Source organism: Salvelinus alpinus, chromosome 1, assembly GCF_045679555.1.
Source record: "Salvelinus alpinus chromosome 1, SLU_Salpinus.1, whole genome shotgun sequence".
Taxonomy (NCBI): Eukaryota; Metazoa; Chordata; class Actinopteri; order Salmoniformes; family Salmonidae; genus Salvelinus; species Salvelinus alpinus.
The window spans coordinates 45,290,936-45,315,902 of NC_092086.1; the positions used below are offsets into that span (position 1 = coordinate 45,290,936).

At 46.8% G+C, this 24,967-nt stretch overlaps 1 protein-coding gene across 3 annotated transcripts in view; it reads left to right on the plus strand.

The window, feature by feature from the left end:
- The window catches only part of LOC139577532 (3',5'-cyclic-AMP phosphodiesterase 4C-like), a 65,251-nt gene that overhangs the window by 29,424 nt on the left and 10,860 nt on the right, over positions 1 to 24,967 (plus strand). Inside the window, exons 1-6 of one of the 3 annotated variants that reach the window (XM_071404587.1) lie at positions 7,256 to 7,553; positions 8,616 to 8,819; positions 9,411 to 9,447; positions 9,630 to 9,700; positions 11,331 to 11,380; positions 11,808 to 11,920. In XM_071404587.1, coding sequence (XP_071260688.1) covers positions 7,327 to 7,553; positions 8,616 to 8,819; positions 9,411 to 9,447; positions 9,630 to 9,700; positions 11,331 to 11,380; positions 11,808 to 11,920 — 702 coding nt within the window. In that variant the 5' untranslated portion in view covers positions 7,256 to 7,326. Of the gene's footprint in view, positions 1 to 7,255; positions 7,554 to 8,615; positions 8,820 to 9,410; positions 9,448 to 9,629; positions 9,701 to 11,330; positions 11,381 to 11,807; positions 11,921 to 18,450; positions 20,048 to 24,967 lie in introns of those variants that run through there. The other 2 variants (XM_071404578.1, XM_071404593.1) reach the window with 2 other exon arrangements.

A 24,967-nucleotide genomic window follows, 5' to 3' on the forward strand; every position in this document is an offset into this window, starting at 1 on the left:
ATGCATGTTTTGGAATATTTGTTATTCTGTACAGGCTTCTTTCTTTTCACTTTTAGTATTGTGAAGTAACTACAATGTTGTTGATCCATCCTCAGTTTTCTCATATCACAACCATTAAACTCTGTAAATGTTTGGGGTACAGAGATGGGGTAGTCATAAAACATTTTTTTTTACCACTATTATTGAACACAGAATGAGTCCATGCAACTTTATATGTGACTTGTTAAGCACATTTGTACTCCTGCACTTATTTAGACTTGTCATAACAAAGTGGTTGAATACTTATTGACTCGAGACATTTCAGCTTTTAATTTTCTATTCAGTTGTCCCCGCCCAAAAAAATCCACTGACATTATGGGGTATTGTGTGTAGTGACACCAAATCTAACAAATTCAGTGACACAAAATCTACATTCAGGCTGTAACACAACACAATGTGGGAAAAGTCAAGCGGTGTGAATACTTTGAAAGCGCTGTAACAGTTGAGACATCGTTCACCATTACAAGAGGAACAGTCAACATAACTGATGAGGCGATGGTCATTTCATCAGACCGTGACAAAGTTTTGTTAAAAGGAAGCATATTTCACAGTGACGTGCAGATAATGACCTAGACAGGCTGGAGTTTAGGTAGAGTTAAGGATGGAAGATAAACAGAAAAATGACAGTCTATTTATTCTCTACCTAGACAAAGTTCCTCAGAGAGTTGGAGTAACTGATGTAGTGATGCTACTGCGGTGGGATTGGTGGCTTGGGGGAGAATACAGATGTTCTGGACAAACCACACGGCAACAGAGACACAACTACACAGGAGGAGGAACAGCATGGGGCTGGGAACGGTGTGCTTGTGTAATACAGTGTTATGGGATCCGTTCAATTTACAACCACTGGATTTGTACAATGCATTATACATTCTGAGTGCTGCCAGGTGCTAATCTAGCAGACCTGGATTTAAGTACTATTGTAATTATATGAAATGCTTTAGCTGGGTTGGATTGAGCTTGCCTGGTGCCATGGACCTTATAGAATAGTCGCAAATGCTGCATACCCCACCCATCTGGCACTTCAGGCAGGCTAAACCAAACGCTTAAAGTATTTGAAAGATTTAAAATAGTATTTGAACCCATTGTTCCTTCACACTGAAGTGAGCCTGTGGCTTCACACTACATTTGATGGAGGACACTGAAAATCCACTAGAGCGCATCTCTGGATTGAATGAAAGACACCACTATCCACCGGGGGTCAGTCGGCCAAGTGATTGTCTGAGGAATCAATTGTAGCTACTACAGTATGTCATCCTTAAGCTTAAAGGTGTTTGCCTGCCTGCTGCCTTGCTAAAACTCTATATGGATCCAGTACAGTAGCTCTCTGAGTCAGGCCCCTCTGGATGGTGTCGCTGATCCTGTGTGCAGGATTATGGCTCTGTAATCCTCTGGCTGTTATCTGACCGACCGCATGCAGCACAGTGGACGGGGGAACTCTCTCCCTCTGTTCCCTCTCTCTCTCTCTGTCTCAGATGGAGCCGGCCGGCCGGTCAGGGCATCGCTGGGATGACCAGCTGACCAGCCTGTCACTCTGTAGAGAGAATCCCCTCTCTCTTCCTCTTTAACTACTCTCTTTATCTTTCTCTTTCTCTCCCCCTTTCCTCTACCCCCGACCACCCTACTTGCATTGCACTGTCCCTCTGCCCTGTGTGAGGCTGGGACGGCCAGATGCCCTCCCTGATCCAAGGGTGGCGCAGCGCTAGGCTCCAGCCAGGCCAGCACTCTCCTCTCCTCAGAGGGCTCAGAGCTCCGGCAGTTGGGCAGGGCAGCAGTGTACATGTTGGCCTTTAAAACACAGCCAGGGCAGGCAGGTAGGTCTGTGTCATGGCACCGTGAACTGGCGTGAAACAGAGAGCATGCTGGGGCAGGTAGAAGTGGTGAGAGGAGAGGGTGTGTTGTTGTTGGCTTGGCCATCTCATTTGAAATGTGCTTTGAGTTGAGTCGGTGATGGGCGTTCTAGCCTGATATAGACACATGCCCCTGCTCTGCTGCAACAGAGAGTGATAGCTGCTCTGTAATAAAAGCCCTATTATCCTGCCTGATCAGTTGCTGATTCAACATTCAGTTCGGGATTCAACCGTAGCAATAAATACAGTTGTGTTTGTACGATGGGGCCTTAAAAGTAGCCCCTCCCTTCCTTTCCCCCTCACTCCCTCCCTCCACTCTCCCCCCACGCATGTAGCCATCAGGCAGGTGCTAAATGCCTGGGTGAGGCAATGCACAGAGAGAGATTGACATAGCACGTGGAAATTAGCATCTGTGCTTGGCTTGGCAGAAAAGGAAGCGGAGGCAGGAAATCACTCTCATCCCCCGTTCAGTCTGAGGGTAGGCCTGGGCAGCGGAGGAGGAGGCATGAGGGATGGAGGGATGGAGTGGTTTGGGAAGGTTAATCATTAACTTGTGGAGAGAGAGGATAAGAATGAGAGGGATAGAGGGATCGATTTTGGAAAGTGACTTTAATAAATGAAGGCTCCAGTTCCCCTCCATCCCTTCCTCCCTCCCCACCCAACAAGGGAATGTGAGCTGTATGCTGGCTGCCTGGGCCAGACCAACTGCAGCTCAAGCCTCTCAAAGAGAGAGAGAGAGAGGACTGTGCTGTAGGAAACCGCTGATGTGGCAGCAGCTCTCCATCACACACACACACGCATACACACACACATACGCTCCTAGTGTGTTGTTAATATATAATCAATTGGAGGGGGGTTCATTGGAAGGAGTGAGAGTGTAAATCTTTCTTGTCCCTTAAAGACTCTCAGGTTTAATTAAACTAATCAGCACATTGACTCAGGCTTAAAAGCCTTTCAAAGCTGTGTTATTAATGGAATACAATCTAATTCTCTCTCTTTGTTATAGAAATGTGTTGCATAGAGAGGAGGGTTAGGAGTATGGCTGCAGAGCAGGGAAAATGGTTTAGATACTCATAGTGTTAAGGAGCAGCATACACTGCAATATTCACTGCAAGAAAAGCCTAGATAGAACATCATCTTGATTTATCAATTCAATAAGACAAGCTGCTTACAGCACCTGCCAGTACAAAGGTCCCTACTCTGCCATTATACCATTGAGCTGAGCATTTTATAGTATTTGCTCAAGCGATGAAGGTGGTTTATGGCAATGAAAACATATCCAATAGTCATGCAATTTGAACTGGCAGTAACTGTCATCTTGTTGCTGTGTCCATTACTGTGCTTGTGTCTAGTGTGAGATGTGTTGACGCTATGCTACCTCACCTAGCCACTGGAATAAGTAGAAAAACACGGGTGATCTACATGATAAACTGCCGTTTTAATTAGCCAGCTCCTCTTTCGCTCTCTGTCCTCATTGAGCTGTGAGGGTTGTTATCTTACATAGGAAGGAGTCGCCCAGCTCGCACACATCCCTTTTCCTGTGAGACCTCTGATCATCATGTCATTGTCCACAGTCATCCTCTCCAGGGGTTCTGTTATCACATAATGAAAGAGCGAGTAGCTGTCCACAGTCATCCTCTCCAGGGGTTCTGTTATCACATAATGAAAGAGCGAGTAGCTGTCCACAGTCATCCTCTCCAGGGGTTCTGTTATCACATAATGAAAGAGCGAGTAGCTGTCCACAGTCATCCTCTCCAGGGGTTCTGTTATCACATAATGAAAGAGCGAGTAGCTGTCCACAGTCATCCTCTCCAGGGGTTCTGTTATCACATAATGAAAGAGCGAGTAGCTGTCCACAGTCATCCTCTCCAGGGGTTCTGTTATCACATAATGAAAGAGCGAGTAGCTGTTCACAGTCATCCTCTCCAGGGGTTCTGTTATCACATAATGAAAGAGCGAGTAGCTGTTCACAGTCATCCTCTCCAGGGGTTCTGTTATCACATAATGAAAGAGCGAGTAGCTGTCCACAGTCATCCTCTCCAGGGGTTCTGTTATCACATAATGAAAGAGCGAGTAGCTGTTCACAGTCATCCCATCTTGGAATCAAGTTCAAGTTTTATTGTCACATGCACACGTACAGTGAATGCTTAACTTGCATGCTCTACCCAACAGGGCAGTAATCCAATATCAAAACAGTGTAACTAATAAAACATTATTTTCTTTTAATCAAAAAATAAAAAATACATGTACAGTACCAGTCAAAGATTTGGACACATCCACTCATTCAAGGGTGTTTCTTTATTTTTGCTATGTTGTACATTGTAGAGTAATAGTGAAGACATAAAAACTTTGAAATAACACATATGGAATCATGTATTAACCAAAAAAGTGTTAGGAACAAATCAAAATATGATTGAGATTTGAGATTCTTCAAAGTAGCCATCCTTTGCCTTGATGACAGCTTTGCACACTCTTGGCATTATCTCAACCAGCTTCATGAGGTAGTCACCTGGAATGCATTTCAATTAACAGGTGTGCCTTGTTAAAAGTTCATTTGTGGAATTTGTGGAATTTCTTTCCTTCTTAATGTGTTTGAGCCAATCAGTTGTGTTGTGACAAGGTAGGGGTGGTATACAGAAAATAGCCCTATTTGGTAAAAGACCAAATCCATATATTAACAGCTCAAATAAGCAAAGAGAAATGACAGTCCATCATTACTTTAAGACATGAAGGTCAGTCAAGACGTACAATTGTGCAGTAGCAAAAACCATCAAGCGCTATGATGAAACTTGCTCTCACGAGAACCGCCACAGGAAAGGAAGACCTAGAGTTACCTCTGCTGCAGAGGATAAATTCATTAGAGTTACCAGCCTCAGATTGCATCTCAAATAAATGCTTCACGGAGTTCAAGTAACAGACACATCTCAACATCAACTGTTCAGAGGAGACTGCGTGAATCAGGCCTTCATGGTCGAATTGCTGCAAAGAAACCACTACTAAAGGACACCAATAAGAAGAAGAGACTTGCTTTGGCCAAGAAACATGAGCAAATGACATTAGACTAGTGGAAATTTGTCTGATGAGTCCAAATATGAGATTTATGGTTCCAACTGCCGTGTCTTTGTGAGACGAGCAGGTGAATGAATGATCTCCACATGTGTGGTTCCCACTGTGAAGCATGGAGGAGGAGGAGTGATGGTGTGGGGGTGCTTTGCTGGTGACACTGTTGGTGATTAATTTAGAATTCAAGGCACACTTAACCAAGGCAGGCAGAGATGTCAGATCAGAGCAATGTTCCCACAGCCCATGTTTGATAAAGGACTGATCATGAGTGACTTAAGAGGGCTATGCTCAGGCGGGTCCCTTGTGCCCCACAAACAAATGGGAGCTGAGCTCCCCTCTACCATCCTGCTGGTGCCTTCTTCTTTTTCCTTCATTATTCTGGGGTGAGTCACTGAAAGAGAGACAAATGACAGAGATAGAGGCAGAAATGGAAAGGAAGGGTCTTGAAAGACAGCAGACAGTGACAGTGTGGGAGGAGGGAGAGAGAGAGAGAGAGAGAGAGAGAGAGAGAGAGAGAGAGAGAGAGAGAGAGAGAGAGAGAGAGAGAGAGAGAGAGAGAGAGAGAGAGAGAGAGAGAGAGAGAGAGAGAGAGAGAGAGAGAGAGAGAGAGAGAGAGAGAGAGAGAGAGAGAGAGAGAGAGAGAGAGAGAGAGAGAGAGAGAGAGAGAGAGAGAGAGAGAGAGAGAGAGAGAGAGAGAGAGAGAGAGAGAGAGAGAGAGAGAGAGAGAGAGAGAGAGAGAGAGAGAGAGAGAGAGAGATGGGTGGTTGACAAGGCATCTCATCTCTATAGTGTTCTACTCTGTGGATAGCCTTTGTGCTGCTATCTGCCTTGTCTAGTCAGCCTAGTGGTATGTAGAATTCATGCACCGTTACCTCTGCTGCTGCTGCAAAAACAAAGAAATGGATGACACAAGATTCACATTAGCATAAAAAACAAACACATACACACAAACTCACTGTTGTACACATGCACATACACAAGCGTTCATGCATACATGCAGATAAACTCTTCTCTTGTCTCTCTTCTTTTTGTCAGACACAACACACCCACACACACACACACACTCTGATGTGTATGCAGATACAGTACATTTTAAACTTCACAAAATTATTTTCTTGGAGTAGGGGTCTGTTTGTGTAGTAGCTCTGTACTTGGTCAGTGGGCCTATGTCTTTCTGTGTACTGCAAAGGTCAAGAAGCTTGGCTGTTGGCTTGGCTGTTGATGTTTAAAAAGAATGTTTTGGAAACAAATCATGCATGCTCTTGTAAACATTTCCACAGGCCATGAGTCACTCCTCCTTCTTTTCTCCTCTGCCCTTCCCTCCTTTTTCTCCTCGACTCCTTTCTCCATCCTCATCCACTTTGTCTCTCGCTCTCGCTCTCTCCCTCTCTCTCTCTTTCTCGATACTGCCGGTGGTCTGTTGCTGCTAGAGAAACTGTGAGCAGTGAGATAAGGAGAGAGAAAGAGAGCACACGCTTGAAGCAGGGGGAGGTGAAGAAAGTGAAGGAGAAAAAAACAGGCTGAGAAAGCAAAGAAAAGGAGAGAGAAAGATTAGGAAACGGAGCAGCGGACCGGCTGGCGTCGGTATGTCCTCCAGGTGGTGTGGGTGTGAGTGAGACATCGGGCAGGCACCCGAGCAGAGTGGCAGCCACAGTGTCCCTGAGGGGCCTGGTCGGGGAGGACAAGGACAGCGTGGCAGGAGGAGGACACACAGGAAAAGTATATGGACTCAGACAGAGCGATAGAGAGTGAGAGCTGAGCTAGTGAAATATCAGAAGCCCTCTCCTGAGAGTGGCCCTGTTCAGATAGCTGATAGCTGAGAGAGAGGCTGTGGGTTACAGCTGCACCGCCGCCCTTCAGTGACAGAATAAACAAAAACAAACCTACACAGGAAGAACAAGCTGCTGAGAAACAGGGAACAAAGTGGTGTGGAGGTGAACACAGGAAGTGAGCCAACGCAGCAGTACTCCAGGGCTTCAGGATCAAAGCTTGAAGACTTCAACTGAACGTGGACTCTGACAATTGGGACCAGGAATTAAACTATAGGATTAGGGTCTGTTATCAAGGGCTTTCTGACTGGCAGGATTTTGTGCTGGTGTGTGCAGGAGAACTCTCTTTGTCTGGGACGTGGGCTGTGCTACTGAACCGTGGAACAAGGCAGGGGGCAGGGGGAGCGTAGGAGGGAGAGTGACTGACAGACCGATTGGGAGGTTGAAGTGTTGGCAGTGGCAGACAAAGTTTGATAGACAGAGTTTTTTCTGGCGGGAGGGAGGGAGGGAGGGAGGGAGAGGGAGAGAGAGAGAGAGAAGAAGAGGGAGAGAGGGATGGTGGTTTCTTCCGTCAGTCCTCTCCGTCGTGCCCAGAGCTTCCAGAGATGAGTCAGAGGAAGCTGACACGACAGATGAATCTGTGGGAGACCCCCGAGGGGTTGACCACGCCCAGCCTGACCCCCACCTCTCCCCACGTCACCTCTGCTAACTCACCTGTGTCCCCTGATCACGACCACACTCGGGGACACGGGAACTCCGTGTTTTTCCGCCGTATGAAGCTCAACCGCAGTATAGAGCGCAGACGGTCGTCTCACTCCCACCTTCCTCTCAGGTATTCATGGTGTCCAAGTAGCCATGCGCAGTTAATAGGCCCTGTGATGTGTGTGTGTGTGGCTTCACAATATCTCCCTCCATGATGTGCTTTTCATTGTTGATGAAGCTGTAGAAACATTCATGGTTCAAAAAAGAGAAATCTCTAAACCTAAGAAGTATGTTTCTGTGTACACTTTGGCTAAACTCTCACTAAGCTTCCGTTTGACTGGATCGCTTTGAGATTATTCCTAATCTTGTGTTTGGGGTCATGTGGTTGTCTGTAACGCTAGATTGCTATGGTGCTCTTGTGTGTATATGCAGATCAGCTGTCCTGGGCTGAACTCTTGTTTATACATGTCTGTCTCTCCTTCAAAACGTAATTTATTTAATTAAATTTTTTGGTGGGGTGGATCAGCTTTCATATCGGAGATATTTTGTAGCTTCCATCAAAGTAATTGTCTGCATCATTTCCAATCCCCCATATATATTGTTTTAAATGTCTCAATATCAATTCATTTCTGGGTAACAATAAGTACCTTAGTGAGATTGTTTTAAATTAAAATGGTCAAAAAGATACAAAAATGTCTGCCTGCCTGCCCTGCCTGCCTGCCTGCCTGCCTGCCTGTCTGTCTGTCTGTCTGTCTGTCTGTCTGTCTGTCTGGGGTCTGAGTGGGGAGAGGAATACTAGGTGTTATTGGCAGAGAGGTTTGGAACTCTCTTTCTTATTGGTCTGTTACCTAATTTACCGTCTGGTGATGTCAACAGGCAGGCCAAAACTTCTTCCCACCTATGGTTGCAAAATTCCGGGAACATTCAATAAATTCACTGGTTTTCCCAAAATCGCGGTTGGAGGTTTCACGGAATCAGGAGAGAATTAACAGGAAATCCAGACTCCTCACACAGGCAATTTCAGGTTGTCTTTTAAACAGCTCTTACACTAAAAGGGTATTACCATAGTTTTTACAAATTCACAGATTTATTCCAACCTCTTAGTGTGTAAATATATATAAAACACAGGAAAATGCCTTTAATGAAGCATTGATCCAGACAACTTTCTTGTCTCTCTCACTTTGTCTTTCAGTTTTGACTCAGAGAATGGTCCGTCGCCCGGCCGCAGCCCCATGGATTCGCAGGCGAGTCCTGTGCTGGGGCTGCACCCCTCCTTTACCACAGAGGGGTGCAGGAGTCGCGGGGAGCGCAGGGAGTCCTTCCTGTACCGATCAGACTCTGACTATGACATGTCCCCCAAGACCATGTCACGTAACTCCTCCATCAACAGTGAGGGGTGAGTATCAAACCTGGGCGGGGGTTTCAACTTATAAGACTATTCCATTGGTTCCATTGCGCCAGGCAAACTCAATCAAGCCCAGCTAAAGTATTGTGCTATTTGAACCCTGGTTTGGTGAGTATGTACCCCCTTACAATCTCCACTTCCTGTGTTCATCACATGCCATCAAAACCACCTTGGCTAATCCACATGGTTAAAACCACTCTGAGTGAAAGTGGCCTCACTGACAGTCCAGATTTCTGCAACACCATACATTACTCACTATACAATCACAGTCAACCGACTTGGCATTTATGATTATTATGATTATCGCAGTATTATGCTAATGTTCATACTAAAATCTTTTTCGCTTCACACGGGTGTAATTTGTCTTGACCTGCTTCCATTTCAGAAAGATGTTTTTTGGTCAGAACCAAAAGTATTTGGTTTAGATTCAGATAGGGCTATGGATACCATTGGTTCACATATATATCCCGTATGTGTTCCTGTTAACTGTCATAGAGGTTACACTTCAGCGATAACTCTCCATCTATCCTGCTGACTTTACTGTCTCCTTCCTTTGTTCATTTTCTATCTCTCTTTCTACAGGCATGCAGAAGATCTCATAGTCACCCCTTTTGCTCAGGTAAGCACCAGCTCTGCAGTTTGTTGATGAAGTGGTGTACACTTCCTCCTTCCTGCCTAAAGATAGAACATGCAGTAAAGAACTTGAAAGGGGCTAAACTGAGTATGTAGTGAATTTGTCTCGCTCCGCTCTCTGCCCCTCTCCCCGCCGCCCCCACCACCCACCGTCCGTCCATCCCCCAGGTGTTGGCCAGTCTGCGAACTGTAAGAAGCAACTTCACCATCCTCGCCAATGTCACGACACCCACTAACAAGTCAGTAGCATTCCGTCAGCCACGTTACCCTTTCAACCCCTCTTAATGTGGTCACATCTCTCTTGTCTATCGAAGCATGAATGATATCCTCCCACTGTGTCTATATTGTAACTGTGCAGTCCTTATTCTCTCTGGAATATCAAGAGTTTATTCCCAAAGCACTATATCAACCAATTTTTCACACTTGTGTTTTTTTCATCAGGAATGATTAATTGTGGGTACCTTCATGTGTGTGTAAAATATTACTGCTCTCAGATGTTTTCTTAATAGATTTTAGATGTGTATGAAAACCTAATTTTTTTGCAAAACGCTATATATCCACTGTTTAGCTGGAATGGAATGTTCGTGTCCTGTATATTTGACTGTGATATGTGCTTGTCTCACCTAGATACTGTATCTTAAGATGAATGCCTCACTAGTCACTCTGGATAAGAGCAGATGCCAAATGACTCAAATGTCAAATGTGTTTTGTTTTACATACAGATATCATATTACTGTATTGAATTATTATAATAGTTATTTTTTATTATATTGATGTCAGGAATGTATCATAAGTACATTTACTTATTTAAAAAATGTAGTTATTTGTTACATTTGACTGTGTAAAACCTAACCGTACTCCTTATTTCTCTGAGAATGAGGCGGATATATAGCATTTTGCAAAAATAAAAACATTATTATTTGTCTCTCTGAAATGAAACGATCAAGTGATAGATTGAAACAAATACATGTCTGTCATTGAACAACCAAATGCCATGATTAGATAGTGAATAAACACCAATCTCTTTCCTCATTTCGTTCAACAATAACAGTTCATTTACCAACATTTCTGAAAATTGATATTTAGTTTTTTTGAATGAAGCTCTTCATATGTAGTTTCAGTAAATATCACATTTCTTCCCTCTATTGGGTCAGAACTGTGTCATATCAGTAGGCTATAATGTGGCAATACTCATCACATTCTGTCTTTATCATGTTCTGCTGAGATCATCATGTCCCCAATGGAAGTCCCTGACTGACTGACTGACTACCTGAAAGACTGCCTGACTGGCTGACTACCCCGACTGACTGACTGACAGACTGACAGACAGACTGACTACCTGACTGACTGGGTATTCACAAGGATAGAAGTGGTCAATAATGCTAAATATATCCTCCTTTGTAATGCAAGAAACAGGCAGAGCATGAGTTGGCAGGCTTTTTAGCAGTACGTCAATATGAGCAGTAACAATGCACCGTGGAATTATCTAGAGCCATAATTAGTGAGCATGATGCTCTCAGCTCCAAACAGAATCCTCCCTCACTAGACTGCAAGTTAAACCTCCATGTAGAGGAAGAGACAGCTGAGAGCTGAGAGAGCCTCGCTTAAAGGAGGCATTGTTTTTAATATTATTGGCTACAACAATATTTCAAAAGACTGCGATGCAGATCTATGCAAATAGTTTATGATTCCTCACAAATGTTATTGTCCATAATACAGATGAGGTTAAATATGTTTGCTTATCTATTTCCAGTGTTATGTTGTTATGCTTCACAATTCATGCCCTATACAACTGTAATGTTCTTAGAGTCCACTAGAGAGCACTCTTTATCATTTCCTCTGATGATGTAATGATCTATTTGTCCACAGGAGGTCACCAGTGACAAGCCAACCCACTGTTCCCCAGGCAACACTCTCTGGTAGGTTTCCTGCTAAAATGAACTTTAGTCACTACTGATTGGGGACACTCTCCCACACAATTCACAGTGTTTTGGTAGTGTGCACTCAAGCTTCCAAAAACTCATAAAAATGCACCGATATTAATAGGAGAATTTGCAGCACCATGGCCTGTGGCTTTCTCAATAATGGATACCGATAGGCTGCATTTAATTCTGCAGATGATTTGAATAAATAAGTGTCAATCTGAAGTCTCAACTGAACAATTCTAAGAAATGACAAATGTAGCAATTTGGCTGATACAGTTCAAGAGAACAGATGCAGAGAATATGACCGTGACACAGACCATTATATTATGATACACTATATTATATCAATGCTGAGATCATACCGGTTATAATAATACATACAGCACATTGCCACCGTCTTCTCTCCTGTGTATGTGTGTAGATGAGACGTACCAGCAGATGGCAAGGGAGACTCTGGCTGAGTTAGACTGGTGTCTGGACCAGCTGGAGACCATCCAGACCCACCGCAGCGTCGGTGACATGGCATCCAACAAGGTACTACCACTTCTACCAGTACCATTACCCTACACCATCACTACCACTAGCCAGCACCACCACTACCTGTACCCTACACAACCACTACCACTACCCTACACAATCACTACCACTAGCCAGCACCACCACTACCTGTACCCTACACAACCACTACCACTACCCTACACAATCACTACCACTAGCCAGCACCACCACTACCTGTACCCTACACAATCACTACCACTACCCTACACAACCACTACCACTACCACTACCCTACACCACCACTACCACCACCACTACTACTACCACTACCACTAGCCCGCACCACCACTACCATTACCCTACACTACCACTACCATTACCCTACACAACCGCTACCACTAACCTACACAATCACTACCACTAGCCAGCACCACCACTACCACTACCTGTACCCTACACAACCACTACCCTACACAACCGCTACCACTACCACTACCCTACACAATCACTACCACCACCACTACCACTACCCTACACAACCACTACCACTACCCTACACCACCACTACCACCACCACTACTACTACCACTACCACTAGCCCGCACCACCACCACCACTACCATTACCCTAAACTACCACTACCACTACCACCACCCTACACCACCACTACCACTAGCCTACACTACCACTACCACTAGCCCGCACCACCACTACCACTACCACTACCCGTAACTACCCCTACCATTACCACTACCCTACACAACCACTACCACTATCCTACACCACCACTACCACTATCCTACACTACTACAACCACCACCACTACCACTACCCTACACCACCACTACAACCAACACTACCACTACCCTACACCACCACTACCACTACCACTACCACTACCACTACCACTACCCTACACTACCACTACCACTACCACCACCACTATCACTACCCTACACCACCACTACCCTACACTACCACTACCCTACACCACCACTACCACTACCACTACCACTACCACTACCACTACCACTACCACTACCCTACACTACCACTACCACTACCACCACCACTATCACTACCCTACACTACTACGACCACTACCCTACACCACCACTAACCTACACCAACACTACCACCACCCTACACCACCACTACCACCACCACCACCACTACCACTACCCTACACCACCACTATGACTACCCACACCACCACTATCACTACTCTGCACTACCACTACCCTACACCACCACTACAACTACCCTACACCACCACTATGTTCACCCACACCGCCACTATCACTACCCTACACCACCTCTACCACTACCACTAACACTACCACTACTACTAACCTACACCACAACTATGTCAACACACACCGCCACTGTCACTACCCTACACCACCACAACTACCACCACCACTACCACTACCCTACATCACCACTACCACTACAACTACCCTACACCTCCACCACCACTACACCACCACGACCACTACCCACCACCACCACCACCATTACCACTACCCTACATAACCACCACCACCACTACCCTACACTACCAATACCACTTCCCTACACTACCAATACTACTACCCGTAACTACCCCTACCACTACCACTACACTACACCACCACCACCACCACTACCACTTTTTTACACTACCACTACCACTACCATACACTACCACCACCACTACCCTACACTACCCTACACCACCACTACCACTACCACTACCCTACACCTCCACCACCACTACACAACCACTACCACTACCACTACCCACACCACCACTACCACCACCACTACTACTACCACTACCACTAGCCCGCACCACCACTACCATTACCCTACACTACCACTACCATTACCCTACACCACCACTATGTCTACCCACACTGCCACTGCCACTACCACTACCCTACACCACCACTACAACTACCCTACACTACCACTACCACCACCACCACTACCACTACCACTACCCTACACTACCACTACCACTACCCTACACCACCACTACAACTACCACTACCACCACCACTACCCCTACCACTACCCTACACCACCATTACCACTACCACTACCCTACACCACCACTACTACCCCTACCACTATCCTACACCACCATTACCACTACCACTACCACTACCCTACACTACCACTACCCCACACCACCACTACAACTACCACTACCACCACCACTACCCTACACCACCACTATCCCTACCACTACCCTACACCACCATTACCATTACCACTACCGCTACCCTACAATACCACTACCACAACCCTACACCACCACGACCACTACCCCACACTACCAACACACGACCACTACCCTACACCACCACTACCACTAACCTACACCAACACTACCACTATCCTACACCACCACTATGTCTACCCACACCACCACTATCACTACCCTACACCACCTCTACCACTACAACTACAACTACCCTACACTACCACCACCACCACCACTACCCTACACCACCACCACCACTACCCTACACCACCACTACCACCACCACTACCCTACACCACCACTACCACTACCACCAGCCTGCACCACCACTACCACCACCACAACCACAGCCACTACCACAACTACTACCTTACACTACCACCACCACGACCACTGCCCAACACTACCCTACACCCCCACTACCCTACACCACCACCACCACTACCCTACACCCCCACTACCCTACACCACCACTACCACTACCCTACACTACCCTACACCACCTCTACCACTATCACTACCCTACACCACCACTACCCTACACCACCACTACCACTACCATATACCTCCACTACCACCACTACTACCACTACCCTACACTACCCTACACCACCACTACCACCATCACTACCACTACCCTATACCACCAATACCACTACGACCACCACTACCCTACACCACCACTATGACTACCCACACCGCCACTATCAGTACTCTGCACCACCACTACCACTACCCTACACCACCACTACTACCACTACCCTACACTACCCTACACCACCACTACCACTACCCTACAATACCCTACACCACCACTACCCTACACCACCACTACCACTACCCTATACCTCCACCACCACCACTACTACCACTACCCTACACTACCCTACACCACCACTACCACCACCACCACTACCACTACCCTACAACACCACTACCACCACCACTACCACTACCCTACACCACCACTATCACTACCCTACACCACAACTACCACTACCCTACACCACCACCGCCACTGCCACTACCCTACATCACCACCACCACCACTACCCTACACTACCAGTACCGCTACCCATAACTACCACCACCTCTACCCGACACTACCAATACTACTACCCTACACCACCACTACCACTACCCTACACTACCACTACCACTTCCACCACCATTACCACTACCCTACACCAGCACTACCACTGCCCTACAGTACCACCACCACTACCACTACCCTACAATACCACTTCCACTACCACTAACCTACACCACCACTACCACTACCCTACACCACCACTACCACTACCACTAGCCTGCACCACCACTACCACCACCACTACCACAGCCACTACCACTACCACTGCCCGACACTACCACCACCACGGCCACTACCCTACACTACCCTACACCACCACTACCCTACACCACCACTTCTACCATCACCATCACTACCACTACCCTACACCACCACTACCACGGCCACCACCACTACACCACCACCATGACTAACCACACCGCCACTATCACTACTCTGCACCACCACTACCACTACCCTACACCACCACTACCACTACCCTACACCACCACTATGTCTACCCAATACCACTTTCCGTAACTACCACTACCACTTCCCTACACTACCAATACTACTACCCGTAACTACCCCTACCACTACATTACACCACCACCACTACCACTTTTTTACACTACCACTACCAACACCAACACCTTCACCACCACTCCGACTACTTTACACCACAACTACCATTACTATACACTACCACCACCACTATGTCAACCCACACCGCCACTGTCACTACCCTACACCACCACTACCACCACCCTACACCACAACAACTACCACCACCACCACTACCCTACACCACCACTACCACCACCACTACCCTACACCACCACTACCCTACACCACCACTACCACTACCACTAGCCTGCACCACCACTACCACCACCACTACCACAGCCACTACCACAACCACTACCCTACACTACCACCACCACTACCACAGCCACTACCACGACCACTGCCCGACACTACCACCACCACGACCACTACCCTACACTACACCACTACCACTACCATACACTACCAACACCACTACCCTACACCACCACTATGTCTACCCACACTGCCAGTACCACTACCCTACTCCACCACTACCACTACCATACACTACCACCACCACTACCCTACACTACCACTACCCTACACCACCAATACCAATACCCTACACCACCTCTACACTACACCACCACTACCACTACTACTGCCCTACACTACCAGTCTCCTACCACTGCCACCCTCACTACCCTACACTACCACTACCACTGCCCTACCACTACCACCATTACTACCACTACCAATACCCTATACCACCACAACCACTACACTACACCACCACAACTACCCTACACTACCACTACCCTACACCACAACTACCACTACCCTACACCACCACTACCACTACCACTACCCTACACCACCACTACACTACACCACCACTACCACTACTACTACCCTACACTACCACTCTCCTACCACTACCACCCCCACTACCCCACACTACCACTACCACTGCCCTACCACTACCCTACCACTACCACCATTACTACCCTACACCACCACCACTACCACTACCCTACCTACACCACCACTACCAATACCCTATACCACCACTACCACTACCCTACACCACCACAACTACCCTACACTACCACTACCCTACACCACCACTACCACTACCACCACCACTGCCACTACCCTACACCACCACTACCACTACCCTACACCACCACTACCACTACCCTAGACTACCACCACCACTACCACTACCCTAGACTACCACTACCACTACCACTACCCTACACCACCACTACCACTACCCTACACCACCACTACCACTACCCTAGACTACCACTACCACTACCACTACCCTAGACTACCACTACCACTACCCTACACCACCACTACCACTACCCTAGACTACCACTACCACTACCCTACACCACCACTACCACTACCCTAGACTACCACTACCACTACCCTAGACTACCACTACCACTACCCTAGACTATAACTGCCACTACCCTACACACACCACAACCCTACACTACACCTGGCCTCTTCATCTGTCCATGCCCCTCTCCTATACCCTCTACCACAACCTCAACGTATTTGTGTTTCCTAGTCCAACTGTGCATAACTAAATATCAATACTATTATCAGTCTCCCATACTGTATGTTTCATTCATGTCTGGGAGGCTTGTTTGCATTTGGCGGAACTGAACTGTGTGAATGTGGACTGTGGACTGGCCAAGCTAATGTAACAGAGGTGGTTCGGTCAGCCTCACTCTCGTGATGAGTAACCTTGTCTGACATGTGACGACTTGGGTTAGCTCCCCAGGATAATTTCTAGCTTTTAGCTCAGTGGGCTATCACAGTCTTGTGGCTCGCAGGAGCTGTTAGTCCCAGTGATGTTTGGGATTTGTGTATTGTCCTTTTGAGGCCGAAGGGAATGTATGTGTGCATGTACACAGAATGTCTAAAAGATTTGTCAGATGCTCTATATTTACAAAGGTATGGGTGATATGTGTATACTGTATACTGCTGTTTAGAGTCTGTGTTTGTAGCGGATGTGTATTTGTGCACATGAATGCACGAGCTGCAGCGAGATGTTCCGCTTAAAATGTAGGATGGAGAGGGAGAGCGAGAGCGAGAGAGAGAGAGAAGGAGGAGGGGAGGGTGAGGGTTTGTGGGTGGGAAGGGAGGACACAGAGCACAGGAGAAGAGGGAGGTGGGGGAACGGGTCCTGATGCTGATGTCTCTGCTGTAACCTTGGTTGCTATCGAACAACAGGGTCTGCCCTTCCCTTTTACTCATTGGCTCACCACTCTGACCACAAGGCTTGTGGTCTGGGCAGCGACCAATGAAAAAGAGGCAAGGTTCCTTCAACAGTGTTGTGTCTAAAAGAGACAGTGTGGTATTCTTGTTTTTCTTGTCACCCTGAGGGGAATGTAGCATGTTGCAACTGTTTCAGAACGCAAAAGACAGCAGTTTGGATTTGCATGTGTGTAAGGATGCCTGTGTTTGAGAGACAGACAGAGGGCAAGAGAGAGAAAGATGGAGTGAGAGAGGGAGGAGTGTGTGTGTGTGTGTGTGCTCCTGGCTGACAGAGAAGCAGAGAGAATGCTGTGGTCTTTAAGAGCAGACAGGTGACATAAAGACACATACACACAAAACCACACCAACATGAACACACACATATGAACACCCTCCCTCGTACTCTCGCTCTTACACACTCTCTCTCTCACAGCACATGCAGCACATGCACATTCAGCCTGCACGCACGCACACACACACACACACACACACACACACACAAACACACACACAAGTGCACGCTGTCTGGCTGATTAGCTTGCAAGGGCTGACTACAGCATCCAGGGAGACGGCGCTACAGGAGGCAGCAGGGCTTTGCTACGGCGGAGGAAAGAAAGAGGAAGGGAAAATAAGGGGAGCCTGAAGCTCTTGGATTAGTTTCAACCTCAGACATAATTTAACCAGCCCAGGGAGACACGATGGAGTGACTGGGATACTGCGGGGGAAGCTACTGGGAGGAGGACTGTGGACTGTGTGTGTGTTGGGATCATCGCTGAGGCACATACAGGGCAGATGCAGCAGGAGGACGACTGGGCCCGGCCCCTGGATCCGGTGCGTTGTGGGGGAGGGGCACTTTGCAGAGTAGACGCAACGCAGGGAGACGAGGAGAGAACCTGTTTTTCCCCACACCGAGAGCTCCGATGTGATTCTATAGCCTGACCGACCGTCTGCTAGCTACATCACAGGCCTGGCTCCCTATTTCTCTATCTCTGTCTCTCCTTCCTTCTCTTCTCTCTCCATTGCCATTCGTCTCCCTCTCTCTCTCTGTCACTCTCTGTCCTCTTCCTCTGTCCCATCGCTCAATACTACGGTCATCTTTCCCACCCTGTCGTCACCGTCTTTCCATCCCTCCATCCTTCTAAGCTCCTCTGTCCTCTTTTATCTCCATCTGTCTATCTGTCTGACCTTCTATCTTTCATTACAACATCTTGGCTTTTCTCTCTTCGCTCTCCTCCTCCATTGCCTCTGTTTGCCCTTCAGACAGTCCCCCTCTCACTCTCAATCTTCTCCCATCCTATTCTCCCCCTCTCCCCACTCTGCTGTTTGATTTGGGTCAGTTCTGCTCACCAGCTGGGATGAGATGTAGTCTCTGGAGCTTGGGGATCCAGGGGGCTCCTGGCCTGCCGTTTGCGGGGCACCCTCATCTGTGGACCGTCCTCACACTGGGGCCCATATCTGGACGCACTGGGTGGGTGGCCTGCTTCCAGGAGAACTGCATGTAGGGACGGACTGTGAGCACCAGTGGACCCTGTCCCCCTCCCCCTCCACCCCTCGCCCCCCCCACCCTCGGCGGGGGGAAGCTGTCGCTCTGGAGTGTCCCGGCCTGGCCGGCTGCGGCCTACACGCTGCCCACACGCTGACGACGAATCCCTCCTCATGCTGCTGGGACACCTGCAGCGCCCCCACCCCCAGCCCGCTCCACTACCGGTCCTCCTGTCTGGGCAAGCGCCCCTCGCCCCCCGTCACCCTAAGCATGGGTGTGGTAGAGGCCATTGACCCCGCCTCGCCGTCCCCTTGCCCCTCGCCCGTGCCAGGCGGCTACCGGCTGCCTCGCTCTTCCACCAGCTACAGCCAACTGCAGGGGAGGGGAGGAGGGCCAGACCTGGAGCTGGACCTAGGTGCGGCTGCCGGAGGGGTTCTGGAAGGGTCTGGGATGGCAGCGGAGCACAGGACACCTCTGGTAGACCTGTTCTGTGAGACCTGCTCGAGACCATGGCTCATTGGATGGTGGGACCAGGTAGGGCTAGAAGGGCTGGGAGGGGAAGGGAACCGGGCCAGACAGACAGGCGGCCATCTTGGATAGCTGTTTTGATTAACTATTTTTCCACCCTTGTTGTTCTGTGCATTATATAGGCTGTCAATTCTACTTAGTAGGTGCGATTTTGTTAAGCCATTGAAGTTTCATGTTGAAAAGAGAAGCATGTCAGTTGTGTGCGTTTTAGTTGTGTGGATTGCAGGGACCAGTTGGACAGAGAAGAGATGACCTAAAGATGTCTTAAAGCAGCCTATGTCCTTGTAGATGACAGGCATAACAGGGTGTATGTTGAGTGACTGTGTGTTTATATTTTCCCTCAGCAACTCTGTTTTCACATTCTACGCATTATTTATGCATGTGGGCACTGAAGGGGAAAAGGCATTGAGTTTTCAGAATTTATTAACCCTAAACTCCCCCTGTAATGTGTCGTCATGCTGCCCGTGGTGCTGAGCGCACTAAACCTCAGCTGCAGTACACTTCAACCTGAAGATATAAACTCAAAACTCTTCACCTTAGAGACTCATTTCCTCTATTCAAACCACAGACAATATTCCCTTAAAATCGTACATAAATTCCTATTAAGAAAATCTTTATTGTCCTATTGTTACAGCAGTTTAATAAACATACAGATGTATCCAGAACAGGTCAACAGGAATAGTCATACATCAATGCAGATACCCATAAAAGGTGCATAAGGGAATCATTTGGAAGTGGTTGTGAGGCAAGGTATGAAATAGTTAAATATTTCTGCTGCAGGTAGCCTGCTTTATCACAAGATGTCCATCTCCATCCTCAACACACACACACACACACACACACACACACACACACACACACACACACACACACACACACACACACACACACACACACACACACACACACACACACACACACACACATTAAATCATGAACAGTTACAATAGATCTTTGAACAAGAGACAATCAAAAATGAAGACAAAAGCCGACACTTCTGTCCCACGATGCATTGCTTCACGACAAGTTCAGTGTTTAGTGTCAGTGAAGGATATCTTAGCTGAAAACCTGTCACCACAGAAACGGACTGAGCATGTGACACACACACACACACACGTACACACAGGTTCAGTGTTTGTGTTAGTGAAGGATATCTCAGCTCAATGCTGTGTGTGTTTATCTCATTGTTTTCCTGTGATCTTAGTCAATGTCAGAATAGTTTTGTATTTTTCTTTGAGAGGCCGAGACATGAGAGGACTTACGGACATATTATTAATGTTGCAGCGTGTAGTTGATGGTATATGTCTCTATCAAACCAGCTACTGACCCTGTTATTTTGACCGAGCTCTCTTGTCCGTGGCAGTGACTGTGCCCTCGTGAACCATTGTCTTGTCTGTGCTTTACTGAGATACATACAACAACATCTTACCCATCTAGCACATAACGTTCTCAGAACCGTATGTTTCTAAGAGCTTGGTGAGAGCGTGGTTGTCTTATGGGTGTTTTGCACATAACCTACCCACAACTTTGTGGGAATGTTGCAGAACAGTTGCTTGGCTTTGGAACATTCTCAGCACAAAAATGACATAAAAGTTCAAACATGGTTAGATTTAATTAGAATGTTGGTAATGTTGTAGGAACGTTCTCCAACTGGTTTAACATGGGGAATATTCTCAAATAGTTCAGAGAATGTTAAGAAACAACATGGGAATTTCAGTACTTCAGCATAACGTTTCCTACAGGTTTCCTCGTGGTTCAATTTAAAATCATGTTCTCAGAACTTTAAGAACACTTTCCATAAGAAACACAAGAAAACATTAGTAACGGTCAAAGAATGTTCTGCGAATGTAATTTAAAAATACATACATTCTGTTCAAAGCATTAACAAAACTTTCTCTATCCTCTCTCTTGTTAAGTGTGTTCAGGTGTGTTGGCCGCGCCCAGTAATTGGCCACACCTGATCCTAATGAGTGCAGGTTTCCTTTGAAATGGGGTCTATTTGAATAGACTGAAATAGACCATCCTGGTGGCGCAGTGGACTTATTCAATGGATAGAGAATATACACTACATGACCAAAAGTATTTCGGACACATGCTCGTCGAACATCTCATTCCAAAATAATTGGCATTAATATGGAGTTGGTCTCCTCTTTGCTGCTATAACAGCCTCCACTCTTATGGGAAGGCTTTCCACTAGATGTTGGAACATTGCTGTGAGGACTTGCTTCCATTCAGCCACGAGCGTTAGTGAGGTCGGGCAGGCCTGGCTTGTAGTCGGCGTTCCAATTAATCCCAAAGGTTTTCGTTTGGGTTGAAGTCAGGGCTCTGTGCAGGCCAGTCAAGTTCTTCCACACCGATCTCGACAAACCATTTCTGTATGGACCTCGCTTTGTGCACGGGGGCATTGTCATGCTGAAAAAGGAAAGGGCCTTCCCCCAACTGTTGCCACAAAGTTGGAAGCACAGATTTGTCTAGAATGTCATTGTATGCTGTTGCGTTAAGATTTCCCTTCACTAGACATAAGGGGCCAAGCCCCAACCATGAAAAACAGCCCCAGACCATTATTTCTCCTCCACCAAACTTTACATTTGGCACTATGCATTTGGGCAGGTAACGTTTTCCTGGCATCCGCCAAAACCAGATTCATCCGTCGGACTGCCAGATGGTGAAGCGTGATCAATCACTCCAGAGAACGTGTTTCCACTGCTCCAGAGTCCAATGATATTTACGCGCTTCAGCACTTGGCAGTCCCGTTCTGTGAGCTTGTGTTGCCTACCATTTTGCGGCTGAACCGTTCTTGCTCCTAGACATTTCCACTTCACAATAACAGCACTTATTGTTGACCAGGGCAGCTCTGGTGTCACGTTGAAAGTCACTGAGCTCTTCAGCAAGGATATTCTACTGGCAATGTTTGTCTATGGAGATTGCATGGCTGTGTGCTCGATTTTATATACCTGTCAATAACAGATGTGGGTGAAATAGCCGAATTCACTAATTTGTATACATAGTGTAAGATCATAGGTTAGAATTTCCCTGACACCGTGCCACAATAAAAAATAAATGTGTTTGCAATTTTTAACTGTTTCTAAACAGTTAAAAACAGTTAACCCAAACTAAGCTAGCAGTGTAATTAAAAGTCTTATTGAAACATGTTCTCAGAACGTTATTTAATTACCTTCAAATTACCTATCATTTCTGTTCTCAGAAGATTAATAAAACTGCCCAGGAAAACTTTCAGGGAACCATAGTAAAACCTTATCAGAACCTCCTTGCAACCTAAAAATGTACATTCCCATAACAGGCAAAATTTTCATTTCCGTTCTCAGAATGTAAAAAAACCTTACGTATTACCAGTCAAGAAACGTATGGCTTCGTTCCCAGAACCAATGGGTAACCAAAAAATGACGCTCCAACAACTTCCAAGGAACCAAATGTGCTAGCTGTATCCACTCCCCCATCTCTCTGCATACAGTGTTTTTAGCAATCTGCTGCAATATGACAACTCTTGTTTTGATACAAGATAGAGTCCAACAACAGCCTTACCATTAGCAAAAAAAAAAGTTTTTAATGCATATACAGTACTTTGATAAACAAAGTGAAATTGAATGGTTGGTTGGTTGTGAGAGCTGATTCACCGTGATATCATCAAAGAGCATTACTGTAAACTGCTATTGTAATGTGAACAGGAACAGGAAAACAGGAAGTGCAGGAGAGCCTGCCTGTTACAATACATGTCACATTTCCCTGGGTGTCCATATGTTAGTCAGTTATCAGAGGGTTGATGATGCCCCTTTGCGTCTCTCACACCTTCACCCCGGCATCTTGTGTTCCATCAGTCAGGGGGCCATATGAGGAAGCACGGTAGCGTGGTGCGGCGTCTGTCTGTGTGTCCTGGCACTGGGGTTGTGTTGGTTGGCAGATTATGACTCAATATAGTAAAGAGATGGAGAGAGAGATGGAGAGAGATTGAGACTGCAGCATAACTGTGTCACTGGCTTTGACTGGCTAACTAGTCTACAGTACCTACCTGGTGCATTATCATGACTATCTATCTATCTATCTATCTATCTATCTATCTATCTATCTATCTATCTATCTATCTATCTATCTATCTATCTATCTATCTATCTATCTATCTATCTATCTATCTATTCAATTCAATTCAATTCAATTCAAGGGGCTTTATTGGCATGGGAAACATGTGTTAACATTGCCAAAGCAAGTGAGGTATCTATCTATCTATCTATCTGACTGTTGTAGTGGCTTCTGATGGAGGGAAAGGGACCTGACTGTTCTAACCTTGTCGAACTGTCACTAATACCTGGTTGGACTGGAATAAGGGATGAGAGAGAGTAATTAAAAATAGAAGTAGGAAGGTATGAGTGAAAGAGGGAAGATTGAGAGAGTGGAAGGGAAGGTAGTAAAATAGGTGAGTAAGAGAGAGCAGGAAAGGGGAGGAAAGCAGAGAAGAAGAATAAGAGAAATAAGGAGATGGAGAGAGAAGCAGAGAAGAGTGGAGGGAAGAAGAGAGGAGAACACAGGGGATGGGAGAGGAGAACAAGGGAGAGGAGAGTAGAGCAGATGAGATGAGAGGAGAGGAAAGGAATGGAGAGGATTGACCTTGAGAAAGGTCAGAGACACCTGCCTACTCTCTGAGATTGTCACCCAAGCAGCAGCCGCCTCCCTCCCTCGCTCCCATCATGCTGCAGGACTGACTGTGAGGAGGCAGTTGCTAGGGCAACCTCTATGGTTGCCATGGAGATTATTATGTGTGAAGGATCAGTCAGTAGGACACAGACTGAGGGGACTTGTCCGAATCGCACTGCGCCTGCTTGCACGTGACTGCCTCTGTTAGTAACAAAACACATTCCACTACCAGTCTTCAAGATCCGCTCATGTTTGGTTGAGATATCGCGACATGAAGTC